The following is a 16,572-nucleotide window of genomic DNA, read 5'->3' on the forward strand; positions in this document are numbered from 1 at the left end:
TTACTCTTAAGTGGCAGGTCAGGACCTCTAGGTCCATCCTCTGTGACTGCCCCTCTCCAAGGGTTGGCCTTGCTTCTGGATTGTCACAAGGCCCCTGGTGGGTGGCACGGGGGCTTTCCAGCCGAGCCAGAGCCGCACTGCTAAAGCAGCTCCGAGGACACCCAGATTGTGGTCTAAGTGCCAATTCCTTAACTCCTGACGCTTGTTTGCGTTACTAATGGGTGTCCTAAATTATTCATGTGCATTATGGTAATTACACAAAGGCTTTTAAAAGCTTTAATTCTTGGTATGAGTTGACATAAAGAATAATTACTGTGTAATTCTTGGAAAAAATGTAAAAAATCTACTAAATCTAAATAGTATCCTATTCTTTTTAAAAAACAGAGAAGTACCATATGCTGGAGATCTTACTAGAACAATGGAAGGTTAAAGAGGGGAAAAAAATGGGTGTAGATCTAAAGATAATTCTAAACAAGATATTAGTAAACATATTCTTTAAAAATTGTTCTAATTATATAGATATGTATGAACAATACTGTTAATTAAAAAAAACTTTTCAGAAACTCCCCCACCCCTAAATTAAAAACTTGATGTGAAGACATAGAATGGAGAAAACTTAACCATTTGTTAAGCACCTACTGTATGCTATAAATCACACACTGTTACTACTTTATAGGTTTTATTTGTTCTTTCCAACTATATTATAAAATAAGTATTATTTTCCTTTTGCTGATGGGCGAAAAAATCCCTGTGACTGAGGGAAATTTCCTAGTCCGAGGTCACACAATTAATAATCCCCCAGCAAAGGGAAGAAATGCTCATGAAAATGATTGGGACAGGGTGGGAAGCAGCTGGGTATGTGAATGCTGTCAGTGGCTTTGCAGGACAGGAGGGGAACACAGGGCTGAGTGGTTTGCAGTCTCAATTATTAAATAGGATTTTCCAGGGTAAAATTATTTTCAAGGTAAATATTAATACTATCAATAAGCCAATATTTTATTTGAATAAATTTTAACAGAAAACCTCTTCAAATGAGTTACTTAGGGATTAGTTTATGCCATTTCAGTTTAATGGCTCTGGTCAAGAAGCCAACACTTTCGTTCCTAAGATAGATGCCCATGGATTTTATCTTATTGTCTACTGGAACACATGAAACTATTAAACTTTTTTTATTAAACACATTTGCCACTTTCAGAATGGATTTCCTCAAAAGCGGGTACTGGGTCGGGGTGGAGAGAATAGTGCCACATTTCTGCTGCTACATTTTGGCTGGCTGTGCATCTGTCATTTCAAAAAAATCAGCAGGTTTTAGGAGGGAAATGATCTGCGTGAGGTTTGGAAGCTGGCAAAGAGGGTGGCTTCCCGGATGCAGCGGTGGCCTCATCATTGCGAGCACGGCAGTAGCCAGTGTGCCTCTTACCAAGCATAATTGCTTTTTCTTCAATCTCTTCTGTCCCGTGCATGTGTACAGGCCTGCTGTTTTTGACCAGCGTTTCCTATACAGATCCCGATCAGTTTGTTTATAAAACACAGCCTCCCAGGGAGCAGCCCGACACATCCCCTGATGTGATGATGAATAGCTACCTAGGTTTGTGACCTCTGAGATGACAAATAAATGGTCTTGGTCATGGTCATTTAAGAATTTTTTTTTTTTTGATCCATACAGAGCATAAATCTTTTTATTTTCTATTTCATTTCAAGTGAAGCACACACAAAAAGCATGCCGCGGTTGAGGCTCTGCAGCCAGAATGGCTTCCAGAGCTGGATTCAATTGTGTCTCCTTTCTAAACTTGTAGCTCTTCCTGTTTTTCAACTCACTTCACAATTTGAGAACTGCAACAGTAGTGGTGATGCTTTTCGTAAACAAAACCCAATTAAAAGGGTGAGCTTATAGTATTCTGCATCTGCCTCATCTTCACATAGGAAGGTTTGCTTTATTTGGACAATTTTGATGTGTGGGCATTTGTGTCTGCTTGCCATTTAACCTCAGTTGGTAATCTGACATCCTACCTGATGCTTTATGATGAGGTTTCTAATGTTTTTCTGCCCTCCGAACAAGTGTGTAATTGATATGGATGACAGCTTGCTCACCTCTATTGTTTACGCTAGGTTCTCAAATCTCATCAGTCATGATTTTGTTTGCATGTTTCTGTCTGAGAACTAAGTTGGCCCTAAGGAGTAAAATACTGGCTGTGGTATATTAATGTTGTTAGCATTCTTTTATTGCCTGATGACCAGAGAGATTGATGAATATAGAAGTTAACTAATCACTGCATTATAGCAAGACCCATAGGCACTCAATTATGCTATGTCAGGTTGCATCTTGGTGTACAGGATGTAACTTTCCCTTGATAATTTAGTATCCAGCTTGATCTCCTTTTACAGCAGTTTCAGTATTGGAATGGAGTTTGAACTGATTCTTAAGTAGCATGTATGCTTCATGATTGAAGTTACACAAATGCTAACTAGCACAGGTGCTTTTCTTTAAATACCTTAACAGGGAAACACCTACTATTTTGTGCTTGAGTCAGATCTCTTGGTGCTGTAATTCTTACCATAGATACGATAGCTTGGGGGGAGGGTCAGAAGGAGAGTGGTGGGAAACGAAAGGTAGTGATGCAGTAACCACTGTTAGATACCTCCTGAAAAACAGAGTTGATAAGTACCATGTTTTGTCTTTCTAGGCTTTTCTTTGGACTCAGGGAAAGGTATTGTTTCCAAAGATGAGATCACTTTTGTATCTGGTGCTCCTAGAGCCAATCATAGTGGAGCTGTGGTTTTGCTGAAAAGAGACCTGAAGTCTGCACACCTGCTCCCTGAGCACATATTTGATGGGGAAGGGCTGGCTTCTTCATTTGGCTATGACGTGGCAGTGGTGGACCTCAACAAAGACGGGTAAGAGCCTCTGAGGTTAGTTTACATTTGCAAAGAACTCATTGCTGCTCTGGCTTCTATAGGTGTTGAGAGGAAATACCCTTCCAGGTTAGTTGATGCAAAGAATATTTCTGCTGCCAAATTTTTACCATCCCATCAGTCTTCCTCACTTATATTTTGGTAGCAGACATTCATTACCCTCCCTAGGATGTAGGATTACATTTTCAGGCTTCAGTTTTTACTATGTCCTAGGATCATGGGTCTGTGAGAATTAAAATTTAACTAAAAAAAAAAAAAATGACAGCTACGTGGTTCTGTTCTGTGGTTTCTTAAGGGGATTTTGGAGCAGCCAGAATGTGCTCTTGAAAGTAGGGATTGGTGACAAAGTTGATACAAAGGTCTCTGGTTGATAGTGCCAATCTGGGTCTTTGGTAGAAGGTCAAAGGTGGAAGGGAGTGGAATCTTTACTGGGAGGCCCTCTGCACTATAGATGTAACTTGGAAACTGGCTTCAAATTCTTACAGTTGATGTTTTCCTTTGGGTGTTATTAGAGGCTACCTAGTTTTTAGAAAAAATACTTCAATTGATGAGATATAAATTCCAGATTTGAGGTCCTTTTTATCGTATCTCTTTGTGTCCTTAGTACCCATTCATGTGCGATTCTCCCTAAGCTTGCTGATATTTTGGCCAGTGGTTTACAGTTCTTCCCCTCATTATGTTTTCAGGTGGCAAGATATAGTTATTGGAGCCCCACAGTATTTTGATAGAAGTGGAGAAGTTGGAGGTGCAGCATATGTCTACATTAACCAGCAAGGCAGATGGAATAACGTCAAGCCGATTCGTCTTAATGGAACCAAAGATTCTATGTTTGGCATTGCAGTCAAAAATATTGGTGATATTAATCAAGATGGCTACCCAGGTAGACAAATAGATTGTGAAATGGTCATGATTTATAGATTATGTGATTGTCTAAAGTAGTGAGTCCTCATCTATTTTAAAACATTGTATTGGAATGCTTTTAAAATGTGACGTTTGTTAAAACGTGGTGTTGTTAACAGATATTGCAGTTGGAGCACCCTATGATGGTAAGGGGAAGGTTTTTATCTATCATGGATCTGCGAATGGAATAAATACCAAACCAACACAGGTAACCACATAACTTGGATTTCTACAGTTAAGGTCTCAGTAGTTTTCTTTCCAATGGATTGTTTAGGTTTATGTGAATTTTCACACTAATCATGTGTTACTTACAAGTCTAAAATAGTATGAACTTTGGTTTTATAAAAAATGTATTAGAAGATAGCTTGTAAACAGATTTAAATGCAATGAGCTGCTTGTTTTAAATTGTAAAATTTCTTTGGTAAACTAAGGATCAAACTAAGCCAAAGGAAAAGACTGTTCTACCCTGACAGCATAAAGAGATAGAATGTGATATATTTCCTTTAGTAGCATATTAAGAAGGGATGAAACTGGACAGACATAAGAGATGATTGTAATTGCATAGAGAATCAGATATCAAAATCTAAAAATTGCTTTAGAGGAAAATAAGACATTTGGAGGGCAGGAAGAGAAGTTTGGTTTGAAATACACTGATTGACTTAATATGGTACATAAGGTTATCAAAAATTCTCTTCTGTCTTTTGAGATACACCATAAATCAGGTAACTTTTGTGAAAGTAAAATGCATGGAATGTTTGATCATGTGTGTACTTATTTATAATTCAGTTGTGATTTAATATAATTTGTAAGTAAACTCTTTAACTTCAGTTCAAAAGAGACTTATCTTCATAGCATAAATGAAAGACTTATCTTAGTAGCCAGGTGTCCGTTCTGATGCCCTGTTCCTTTCAGGTTCTTGAGGGTAAAGCACCTTTTTTTGGATATTCAATTGCTGGGAACATGGACCTTGATAGAAATTCCTACCCTGATGTTGCTGTTGGTTCCCTCTCAGATTCAGTGACTATTTTCAGGTGTGTAATCTCTGGCTTTAAGCTTGTTTGGTAAATCTACTTACACTAGAGTTGGGTTTTTTTTTTTTTTTTTTTTTTTGACCTTTTGAATTGGAATTTGTAACAACTGTACTTCAAAGGCAAAGTCTAGGTTTTTTCCTGTGAATATACATGTATGTTTAACAAAATTGAGATTGTAATGTACATACCGTTTTGTAACCTGCTTTTGCTGGTTTGTAATGAATAGTGGCCTTTTTCTGTGAGTGAGTATAATGCATAGTGGGTTATTTCCCTGTCGTTGAGTACTTTTCTGAAATGAAGTTAACGGTTGCCTGAGACATCACATGGGTCATGTGTTTATTTAACAACTTTTGGGTTGTTTATTTTGGGTCATAGTTTATTTAACAACTGCCATCCTGTCATACTGTCATTGGGCAGTTAGGTTGCTTTCCAGGTTTGGTGGTTTACTTCCTTAATACACAAAGCTGGTGAGCATCCTTACTTTTCTTCATGTCCTAGATTATTTCCTTATGATAACTTCCTAAAAGTGAGTTGCGAAACTGAAGGGCATGTGTGTTTTAGGACTTGTGATTCCTTCAACCAAAATGATCTCCAGAAAGGCTGCAGCGGTTTGCCCATCAACTGTGTCTCAGTGGCCTTATCCCAACAATTCCATCACTGCTGGAAATTGCCAGGAAAAATTGTGCAAAACATTTTTTTTAATTTAAAAAGTAGCACATTCTTTTTTTTATTTTTAAAGGTTAATACAGAATTGCAGTTAAGTGCAAGTTTTCCAGTATTCTTTCCTTCCATCAAACAACTTTTAATAGTTTTGAGTCTCTCTCCACTTCTAGGGTATCCTCAAACAGCCATACTATAACTGCTGTCTTCTATTCTGGTTTGTAAAAATTAACCTCTTCCATTTTCTCTCCTTGTTACTACAGATATATCAGTCTTATTCTTTTTAAAAGCTCAATGTTATTCCATAATATGCATTTAATGAGTCCTTGGTTGATAGAATTTTTAGATAGTCTGTGACTTTTAGCTATTATAAACAGTGTGTTAGATGGTGTATTGTCTATATATCTCCATGTAATGGAATTTTTTAAAGAAAAATTCCTAGAAATAGAATTGCTGGGATCAAGGTTAGCACATTTTTGTATTCATTGTGTGTGTGTATGCATACTCAGCCTGTCTCCGACTCCAGCCACATGGGCTGCACCCTGCCAGGCTCCTCTGTCCATGGGATTTCCAAGGCAAGAATACTGGAGTGAGTAGCCATTTCCTCCTCCAGAGGATTTTCCTGACCCAGAGATTGAACTCTCATCACCTGCATTGGCAGCTAGATGGATTCTTTACCACTGAGCCACCTGGGAAACCCTTACATATACCCACAGAAAAGTTGTAGCAATTTATGCTCACAGCAGCAACCTACCAGAGGGCCCATTTTCTCACACCTTTACCATCCCAACAGGATGACTCTATTTAATTTTTGCCACTGTGGTGTGATCTCATCTTTTGATTGAATTTGCAATTCTTTGATCGTTGGTGAAAATGAACCATTTGGGTTTTGTTTGTTTTTTAAAAAAACTATTTGGCTTTATAGTCATTTTTATCTAAAGAATCTCTTCAAAGAAATGGGCAACGATGTACAGCAAAACCCTAAATGAAAAGTAATCTGTATGTCATGTGTACACTTGGTACCGCCGTTGCTCTGTATTCTTCAGGAAGGATGCCAAGCATAGATGTTGCCTCTATATCTAAAAGAGTATCCTAACCAAAACCCCTGGGGATAATAAACTGATACCAGGATACTTTTGAAGATAATACTACTTTAAAAAAAGACAGAATATACTGTGTATTTATATAATGTGGTATAAAATACTATAGAAAAATAGTCTCCTAGTTAAATGGCAAGATCTATGAAAGTCATTTTATGAGAAAACTAAGAACCAGAAGAGACATTACAGATGGCAAAAGTGGGAGACGTGAAAGTAAGTGGAGAAAAATGTATCTGGAATATTAGGCCAAAGGAAGAAGTTAAAAAAAAAGTTTGAATGAATGTCTGTTACTGCCTTTATATGCCTGTTTCTCTCTGTTCATGTGTTAGGTATTAACCTTAAAATAGTCAACATTTTTAAAAGGTAGAAGAGTATAGTATAACATTCATTACTTTAGCAGCTTCCATCAAAAAGCAATTTGAACTTCTAGTTTGAGATACATACCTCTGGTGTCAAGAAGACTTGAATTCCTGTAACAAAATTTGGTTACCAAGACTTCCCCAGGAGATAACCTGTCTTTAGCTAGTTAAATATTTGTATCTGTATGTAATTGATATTTTAATACCCTTACTTTCCTGTCCCCATAAGTAGGTTGACTCTGAATCCTGTATGCATGTTCCTTCTTTCCTCATAGATAGTAAGAAAATGAATTTCAAAAGCCTTTGCTAGTAAGATAACTTTCCTATTTTACAAATAAGAAAAACAGAGGCCCAAGACTTGCCTGTGCTTTTGAGCCTGGATCCTGTGAGAGCAGGGCATGGTACCTAAATCTTCCTAATGTCAGTCTTCACTAAATCATGCTAGTACTTAATACTAATACTTAATAATTAAGTATTAATACTTAATAAGTAAATGCCCATTAAACACAAGACAGCTGGGCAATAAGATTTGCTTTAAGTGTTAAGAGGCATTTTTACGATTCCATATATAATGTGTTCTGAAAATTGTGTATATTGTATGTTTAAAAACAGGGTTTAGGCAGAAGTGTGTGTTAAAATATTTTGAAATGTATGCAGCACCAAAGCCTTAATACTATTATATGTAAAACACTCTAGCATCTGTAGCAACTGGTATTAAAACATTTATGAACTTTTTGCCTTCTAAATATGTGCTCAAAACTTTAGAAACATACCTACAGGCATACCTCATTTTATTGCACTTTGTTTTACTGTACTTCACAGATACTGTGGGAGTTTTTCGTTTTTTGTTTATTTTTTTTAATTGAAGGCTTGTGGCAAGGTGTCATTTTCCCAACATATGTTTACTTCATGTCTCTCTGTCACATTTTGGTAATTCTTGGAACATTTTTCATTTACTATTACTTTAATTATGGTGATCTTGGATATTACTGCTATGAATTCCTGAAGGCCCAGATGCTGATTAGCATTTTTTTTTAGCAATGAAGTATTTTTTAATTAAGGCAGGTACATTGTTTAGGCATAATTCCCTTGCAACTTAATAGACTACAGTATACTGAAAACGTAAGTTACAGGAAACCAGAAAGTTCAAGTGACTCCTTTATTGCAGTCTTTGCTTTATTGCTGTGGTTTGCAACCTAACCTGCAGTATCGCCAATGTAAAATAACAATAGAAAGATAAACAGTTAAGATAAAGGGGAATGAAGAAAATGTGCTCGTCATTTGCCGTTTTATTGGCTCCTGCCTTCCCCATGAAGGTGCTCACTCTGTCTGGCCTACAGACTGATTCCAGAAGTTTAGACTAGCTCTTAGGAATGTGGAGTACATTTGGCTGTGGAACACTATTCTCCAGGATGCCTGGGTTTACCACAAACCCACCGAAGGCGGCGTGACTGAATCCCTGTGCTGATGGAACCATGGCAGCCACTCTGAGTTGACACGTGGGGAGTGACAGAGGCGAGAGGTGTACCGTCTGCCCAGCCCTTTTGCAGCCCCAACCACCGCACCCTTGCATTCCTGCAGCAGTGGTGCAGGGATCAAGCCATAGGCCCTTGGTGACCCCTTTGGCTGTGGCAGGTAGGGAAGAATATATAAGGGAGAAAGATGATGTTTTTACATGGTGAGAAGGGCTAAAGGTGTAGGACTCTGCTGCTTGTGTGTCCGTGAGGTTGGGTTAAGGCAGAGATAGGAAAGGATAAAGGATTCTAGGCTTTGCTTATAGAGATATTGGGGGTAGGAAAGTTGTGGTCAGTACTGGCAAGCACGTGAGGTTGGAGATAGCAGAGTCCCAGGGAGGATAGGAAGCTCAGACATTGTAAGATGGGGACCTGTGAGATCAGGACTTGCCTACATTACTAAAATTCATATATGTGTAGAAATCCTGGTAGTGAGCACCCCAGGTGTTAGAAGTATGTTGGTATAACCTTTTGGAGCTTTTTTTTTGGGGGGGGGGTGGCAAGATTACCCAGAATTAAAAATGCATATATTGTTTGACTCAGAAATTCTGCTTAAGAATTTATCCTACAGATAAACAGATGTATGAACTTAGGACACATACATGTACATAGATGTGTATGTAAGGATGTTTGTCAGCTGAAAGCCTTACAAAATTATAAATGTCCACTGATTAAGGGACTGGTTGAATAAATGATGTTCCATTGGTAGATGCAACACCACCAGCTGTGAGAAACAACTAGATTTGTGCGTAGAGATATGCCAAGACCTCTGAAATGTGAATGAGAAAAAGCAACATGCAGACCAATAAGCATGAAGAACTCCCACTTAAAAAGAAAGGCTTGTTTTATATTTAATTTTAAATAGTATTTTTAATTGAACCAGACTGATATGTCTGGAAGGACATGCAAAGCTCCTTGAGAGTTTGGGTGGGGATGAGACATATTCACCTGAAAACTCTGGAACTTTTTACATATTGTCCATATTATTCTTTCAGTTAAAAAACTCCATTAATATTAAAATTATTAATATAAAACAATTTATAATTTTGAATGTGTCAAGTTTAAACAGTTTTATAAATATCACATCATCATGTTTTAAGTTATGTCTGTTAACAGCTATTTTCTTTAGTAGCGGGGGAGCAGGAGTAACATTGGGAAACAGAGTTTTTCCTGTGGTTTTTAAGATGCAGCATCTGAGGATGCCTGTGTCCGTGAGCTCATCTTACATCCAGATAGCAAAAGGCTGAGCTGGTCTTCTCCTTTGTCTTCAGATCCCGGCCTGTGATTAATATTCAGCAAACCGTCACAGTGACACCTAACAGAATTGATCTCCGTCAGAAGACGCTCTGTGGGGCGCCTAGTGGGATATGGTGAGCATTTGCGCCGTGTCCACTCTTCCCCCACAGTTTCATATCTCTGCTTTATGGTGACCTGGTTGCCCCGAGGAGCCACAGGGAAGATTAAGAGAAATGGGGAGGGAAAGGGAAGAGGAATCTTGTCAAGTGGATATATAACATTTTACTCATCGGTCGTCACTGGGGGGATATGAGGATGAGGAACGTGTTGAGATTTTTTTTTCCAGGGCAGTAAGGCATTTCTTAATGACTATGTGTTTGATTTCATACAGTCTCAAGGTTAAGGCCTGTTTTGAATATACAGCTAAACCCACTGGTTACAATCCTTCAATAAGTAAGTACCTAGTACTTTTTGTTTGTTTGCTTATCTGAACATCTTTGTTTTGCTTAATTTCCTTTAATTGGAGTATAATTGCTTTACAATGTTGTGTTAGTTTCTGCTGCACAACAAAGGGAATCAACTGAAAGTAGATCTTTTCTGTCTGCCAGGTTGAAAAGTTCTGAATAAATAACTAGAAGAACAGAACTGTAGTGGCCAACATGGGTCCATAAATTCTGATTTAAAGAACTAAGTCTGTCATCTTCTTTTTAATCAGAACAGTGAAGCACAGGAGGGAAAAAATGCATTTGGTCCCCATTTGAGTTTTCCTGAGCGGATGGTTTAGGGCAGAATGACTGCCTTGGATAAGTACTCATTTGCTGCCACAACCGTTTCCTCCATGTCTGTCTTTGAAAAGCAGGGTGGGAAATTGGTTTTGTGGTTGTGAGGTGGCGGGCGGTAGTTGTAGAAGAGTGACCGCGGGAACCCGAGTCCTACTTGAATAAATTATCGGTTTCGAGTCTCTTCGCTGCTGGGTCCCCTCCCAGAGGCCTCTGTGGTCCAGAACTCCCATGCTGTGTCCCTGAGTGTGGGCCTGGGGGGACCTGAAGACTGGGCTTGAACTCAAGAGACCTGGGCTCTGCTCCTGGATCTGGTGCTTCAACACAGAGCTAATCCCATAATGTTTGAGTTTTTATTTTCCTATCAGTTAAAAATAAATGCCTCTGATGGGAATTAACTACATAGGATTGTGGCAGAGTTCAGATGAGATATGGTGGAGAAAGGGCTTCCCTGGTGGCTGAAACAGTAAAGAATCTGCCTGCAATGCAGGAGACCCCAGGTTTGATCCCTGGGTTGGGAAGATCCCCTGGAGAAGGGAATCACTCACTACCCACTGTAGTATTCTTACCTGGAGAATGCCATGGACATAGGGGCCTGGCAGGCTACAGTCCATGGGGTCTCAAAGAGTTGGACATGACTGAGTTTCACTTTTTCAAGGTGGTGAAAGCAGGCTGTCATTCATAAGGTCTTATTCTACTTCACTTTTTTTTTTTAAAAAATAAGAAAGACAGGAGTTTTGCCACAGGGTTTGACAAATTTTTAATGATATTCTCACAATAGTGATGATCACCAAGGCCTTCTCTGGTGTGTTTTAGTAGCAGCTGTACCTCTTCAGGAGTAAACCAGAGTAAAGTTGGGGGCCTAGGAATCTAAAGACATCTTTTCCCCAAAGAGGAAGTGCAGAGCGAAGGTGATTTCCTTCCTGGGTCAGCCGTGGTCTGCCAGGGTCCAGCCCCGGTGGATCCAGGGAATTCGAAGCGGGGAGGGCGTTGGCGAGGAAAAAACTTATTTATTTATTAATATAAGATTAGATTAGGAAGAAATAGTGTAGTAGGAAAATTAAGTGGAGAAAGAAGGCTGAATAACTTGGCTTATGGGGAAGGCCAATAAGGTTCCAGACAAGGAGTTTGCACTATCTACTTTGGGCCACCGGCGCCCACTTGAATATCTAAGGATGCCCCGCCTTAGGCTCCCTTTCGTGCGGGTCTTAAAAGCCAGGGCAAGTAAGTAGATTTAGTGAGCCGCCCCATTCCAGATGGGAATTCAGTCTGAAATTAGAGTAAAGAGGAGACACGGGGGAAACCAGTCCAGCGACTGGCCCCGTCCTCTGTTGTTCAGAAGGCCTTTTCTACTTTTGATAAAACATGGAGATCAATGGGTAACACAAAGTTATGCAGCGTTAGCAGCCCAGACTCTTATCAAAACCAGGCTTTTCTCTCTGCATACCTAGTTGTATACACAAATCTTAGGTAATTTACATCATCTTCCAGCCAAAAGGGCCAATTAACATTTTACAGCCTTTTTTCTGATAAGGGTTTGTCAACCAGAAGACTTATTTGTGTTGATCTTCCCAAAGTCTGGTGCCACTCTCAGAAAGCACTAAATAAAGTTACATTCTTACATAGCAAGGACACAAGAGGAGTGCAGTGATATATAACAAAGAGAAAAGTAATTAACTCAAAAGTCTAGAGTTGCTAACATCAAAACTACTATATATCTTTTTCCATATCCCATTTACATTGATTAACATCCTCCCAGGTGCCTAAAAGATAAAAGAATATGGAGGCCTGGCAGCAGTCATTGAGTCAACAGTGAAAACCCTCTACCAATATGATTTTTAACTGCTTAGAAAAGGCTCTGTATCTTTTAAGATGCTTTTAAGCTTTGTGCCTCTCGCAGTTGGGGGGCTGTAAGCAATTCACAAGCTGTAAGAGGTCCAGGGGAACCTGTTAGGCAAGCTAGAGAGTTATCAGAGGGGGTTTAACTGAAACATCCCTTTCAAATGCAGAAGACTAAAGCCCTGAATTGACTTTTTCCAGAGAATATCAGAAGAGTGGAAAAGCAGGCAGGTTCTTATTTTTGGGGGGTGGATGCTCAGGAAATTCCAGGGGGAAAACCTGAGGTCTGATTAGCCTTGCCATCAGAGCTCTGCCGCATGACCTGCATGACCTTGTCACGGGTGGAATTCCTCACGCTGGCTCCCGGCAGTGGTCCCAGCGGCTAGGTGTACCAATGCAGCAGAGCTGCCAAGGAAACCTTTCTGGAAGGACAGGGTGGTTCTCAAGGTTTTCAGTTTTTGCTCCTCTTTGAGATGGAATGAGTTTTCTTAAGGCTTCTCCATGTTACCTTGAGTATTTCTTTTCTTTACGAAAAAAGATGTCCCTTTATGATATCCCAGAACTTCACAAATAAATAAGTCTGCCTTCACCCAATCCATGCTGTCATAAACCCACCTGGCCTTCATCTTCCCAGATTTTAAACTGTCCTCAGGAGATTTCTTCATCTCCTTCACCTTTTTAGGCCCCTTCTTCTGGGCCCCCTCCCGCTCTATTGTCCCTCCATGAGCTCTGCAGACCTTGCAGTGTGGTGTGCATGTATCAGGACTTCCCACCCCCAGGGGAGCTGTGGCCTTTTACTTTGCTCTTGAAGTAGCCGATATTTTACTGAGTATAGTAAATACTGTTCTTTGTGTGGCTTTCAGTAATAGAACATATTTCATGATTTCTCACAATCTCTCACCCTCTCAGATTTTGCGTTGTTTTTACCCAGCTGTGGTCCCTTCCGCTTGCCAGCTTGGATCATGGGGCCTTTTACCATTGTGTCTGGAAGCAGCCTAGAGAGTCCAGAAAGGCAGAGACTAGGCAGGGAGAGGGAAAGGAAACATGCTTTTATTCTATTGGTCATCTTCTCAAACCACACTGTCAAAGATGTGAAATCTCATCAGAACATTTCTTGTCTTCCCTCAGATCAATCATTTTTACAAAATAAATTACAAACTTCCTTCTAGCCTAAATGCTGCCCTTGATGCCATGTATATTAATTCTCTATAACTACCCCTACATTAACCTAGTATTTATGGATAGCCCACTATAGATTGGGCTTCCCTTGTGGCTCAACTGGTAAAGAATCTGCCCGCAATGCGGGAGACCTGGGTTCGATCCCTGGGTTGGGAATATCCCCTGGAGAAGGGAAAGGCTACCCACTCCTGTATTCTGGCCTGGAAAATTCCATGGATTGTTAGTCCTTGGGGTTGCAAAGAGTCAGACACAACTGAGCGACTTTCACTTCACTATAGAAAGAACATTTTTCCTCTGAAGGATTTGAAAGCAAGCCTGTTTTTATTGCCATTGCTTCCATGGTATTGGGAAATTCTAAGTCAAATAAAGCAGAACTTGCACAAAGCTGCAAGAGTTAATACATCTAAAATCTGTTCGCCATGTCCGAGTGTGTGAGCTTATTGTTCGGCTAGGCTGTTTTAACTCGGCAGTCCTTGGATATAGTGTTCCATCCTTACAGATATTTATAATTGAGCCTTAATGACTGTTCTACTTGGTTTGCCCCTGCAAAGGTCAGCAAAGGTGGCCAGCAAGGATTTTAAGATGATGTGAACTGTCTGGAGGGTCAGAAAAGGTTGGAGAGGGTTTGGTAGATAAATGGTTTTAATGCCCCCACGCACTCCCCTGCTTTTGGCATGAGGGGCACTCAGCATGTGAGCCTTCGCCTGGTTCATTGTGAAGTTAGCAGGTCACCGATAAATGGATGATGTCAATGCTCACAGAGGGCCTAAAATGGAGGCGCATTCCATTTGGCAGCCATGCCATTTAAGAATTCTTCAGATGGACACAGAAATTACTATTGAAACTGTTGTTTCTAAATTTTGGTTTTACGTATGGGAACAGCCATTGTTTCAGCACAAGGATGGTGACAGTGTATGTGTGTGCATGTAAATGTGCATTGGGTGTGTGTTGATGTGTGTGTCCATCTATTCTACTAACCCTATGTATGTCAAGTGCCGTGCTGTTGCTGGGGAATACAGTGGTGAACAGCTGGAGGTGGTCTCTGAAGCGGCTTTTCCTGGGAAAGTGATTGGGCATTCACAGTGCAGCAGACTTAAGTGTGCTGCTGCTGCTGCTGAGTCGCTTCCCTCGTGTCCGACTCTCTGCAACCCCATAGACGGCAGCCCACCAGGCTCCCCCGTCCCTGGGATTCTCCAGGCAAGAACACTGGAGTGGGCTGCCATTTCCTTTTCCAGTGTGTGAGAGTGAAGTCGCTCAGTCATGCCTGATTATTCATGACCCCATGGACTGCAGCCCACCAGGCTCCTCCGTCCATGGGATTCTCCAGGCAAGAGTACTGGAGTGGGGTGCCATTGCCTTCTCCAGTGTAGTGATGAGAGAAATACCAGGAGGGGCTGGGAGAGCTTCCTGGATTTTGAAATCTGTAGGAGGAGTAGAGTTAGCCCGGCAATGAAGCAGAGGTAAAATGAAAAAGAGCGGGGTGGTCCAGCTGGCAGAAGCCTAGGGGAAGTGGGAACCTGCACATCTGAGAGGCTTTATAAGGCAATTATCTTTTGTGTTTGTTACACAAAAGGAGCTGACTCTTTCTTGCTGTAGGACTCTGGGCCGGTCATCTAGTTCTGTGGGTCTCCAGTTCTTCATGTGTAAGTAGAGGGTATTAAAATAGGTGCTTGCAAAAAGGTCCCTTCCAAACTCTAATGTGACTATTAGAACATGGATTCATTTTCTGGAGCAGATTTTTTCTCCTGAGGCTGGCTTCTCTGACCCTGTACACACTGGTTTGCTTTCCCTTCTGATGGTTTTGTTGCTTAGTTGCTACGTCATAACCTTCTCTTTGGTGACCCCATGGGCTGTAGCCCGCCAGGCCAGGCTCCTTTTGTCCATGGGATTTTCCAGGCAAGAATACTAGAGTGGACTGCCATTTCCTTTTCCAGGGGATCTTCCCAACACAGGGATCGAACCTGTGTCACCTGCATTGCAGGTGGGTTCTTTACCACTGAGCCACCAGGGAAGCCCCTTCTGATGGTTTTTTGTTGTTTTTCAGTTACTAAGTTAAGTCCAAATCTTTGCAACCCCGTGGACTATAGCATGCCCAGATCCTCTGTCCTCCACTGTCTCCAGCGTTTGCTCAAATTCATGTCCACTGATTCAGTGTTGCCATTTAACTGTCTCATTATCTGTCTCCCCTTCTCCTACTGCCCTCAGTCTTTCCCAGCATCAGGGTCTTTTGCAGTGAGTTGGCTCTTGGCATCAGGTGGCCAAAGTATTGGAGCTTCAGCATCAGTCCTTCAAGTGGATATTCAGTGTTGATTTCCTTTAGTGTTGGCTGGTTTGATATCCTTGTAGTTCAAGGATGGTTGAAAGTGAAAGTGAAGTCGCTCAGTCGTGTCCGACTCTTTGTGACCCCATGCACTGTAGTCTATCAGGCTCCCCCGTCCGTGGGATTTTCCAGGCAAGAGTGCTGGAGTGGATTGCCATTTCCTTCTCCAGGGGACCTTCCCAACCCAGGAATCGAACCTGGGTCTCCCGCATTGCAGGCAGATGCTTTACCATCTGAGCCACCAGGGATGGTTAGTGAGTGATTAATAAATAAGTATTAAAACATAGCAGCTATATCCAGTGAATTGGCAAAGAATGCATTCTGAAGTTAAGAAATGAGATTTTGATCATCCAAATCGTAGCTTATCTCCGAGCTCTTTTTAGTGTAGGTTATCACAAGTAGGATGTGCCCTCTGGGGCTTTGGAAGTGGAAACCTTGATTCTGGGAGTTTTCTTAACGGACAAAGGGGCCCTCTAACCACTGAAAGAAAGTATGTTTTACCTTTAAATTCTTCATCAAGACATCTTCATCTCTAATGTGTTTTTCCTTTTTTAGACAATTATTCTTTATGAGCGCTTTAATATGTATAAGAACCACCTGATGATCTTACTAAAATGCAGCCTCAGGTTCAGTAGTCTGGCTGGGCCTGAGGATCTGCATTCCTGATACCACACAGGAGAAGCTGCTGTTGATCTAGAGGCCTTTTTGGAATTTAAGCACTGGACTGTTAAAGAGGGAGTCA

At 40.8% G+C, this 16,572-nt stretch overlaps 1 protein-coding gene across 2 annotated transcripts in view; it reads left to right on the plus strand.

Annotated features, from left to right (window-relative positions):
• The window catches only part of ITGA6 (integrin subunit alpha 6), an 85,827-nt gene that overhangs the window by 44,548 nt on the left and 24,707 nt on the right, over positions 1 to 16,572 (plus strand). For both annotated transcript variants that reach the window (XM_018064673.1, XM_018064676.1), the window contains exons 6-11: positions 2,685 to 2,895; positions 3,600 to 3,793; positions 3,933 to 4,021; positions 4,726 to 4,844; positions 9,749 to 9,847; positions 10,105 to 10,166. In XM_018064673.1, coding sequence (XP_017920162.1) covers positions 2,685 to 2,895; positions 3,600 to 3,793; positions 3,933 to 4,021; positions 4,726 to 4,844; positions 9,749 to 9,847; positions 10,105 to 10,166 — 774 coding nt within the window. The remainder of the gene's footprint in view (positions 1 to 2,684; positions 2,896 to 3,599; positions 3,794 to 3,932; positions 4,022 to 4,725; positions 4,845 to 9,748; positions 9,848 to 10,104; positions 10,167 to 16,572) is intronic.

The sequence above is a fragment of the Capra hircus genome, chromosome 2 (genome assembly GCF_001704415.2).
Source record: "Capra hircus breed San Clemente chromosome 2, ASM170441v1, whole genome shotgun sequence".
Classification (NCBI taxonomy): domain Eukaryota; kingdom Metazoa; phylum Chordata; class Mammalia; order Artiodactyla; family Bovidae; genus Capra; species Capra hircus.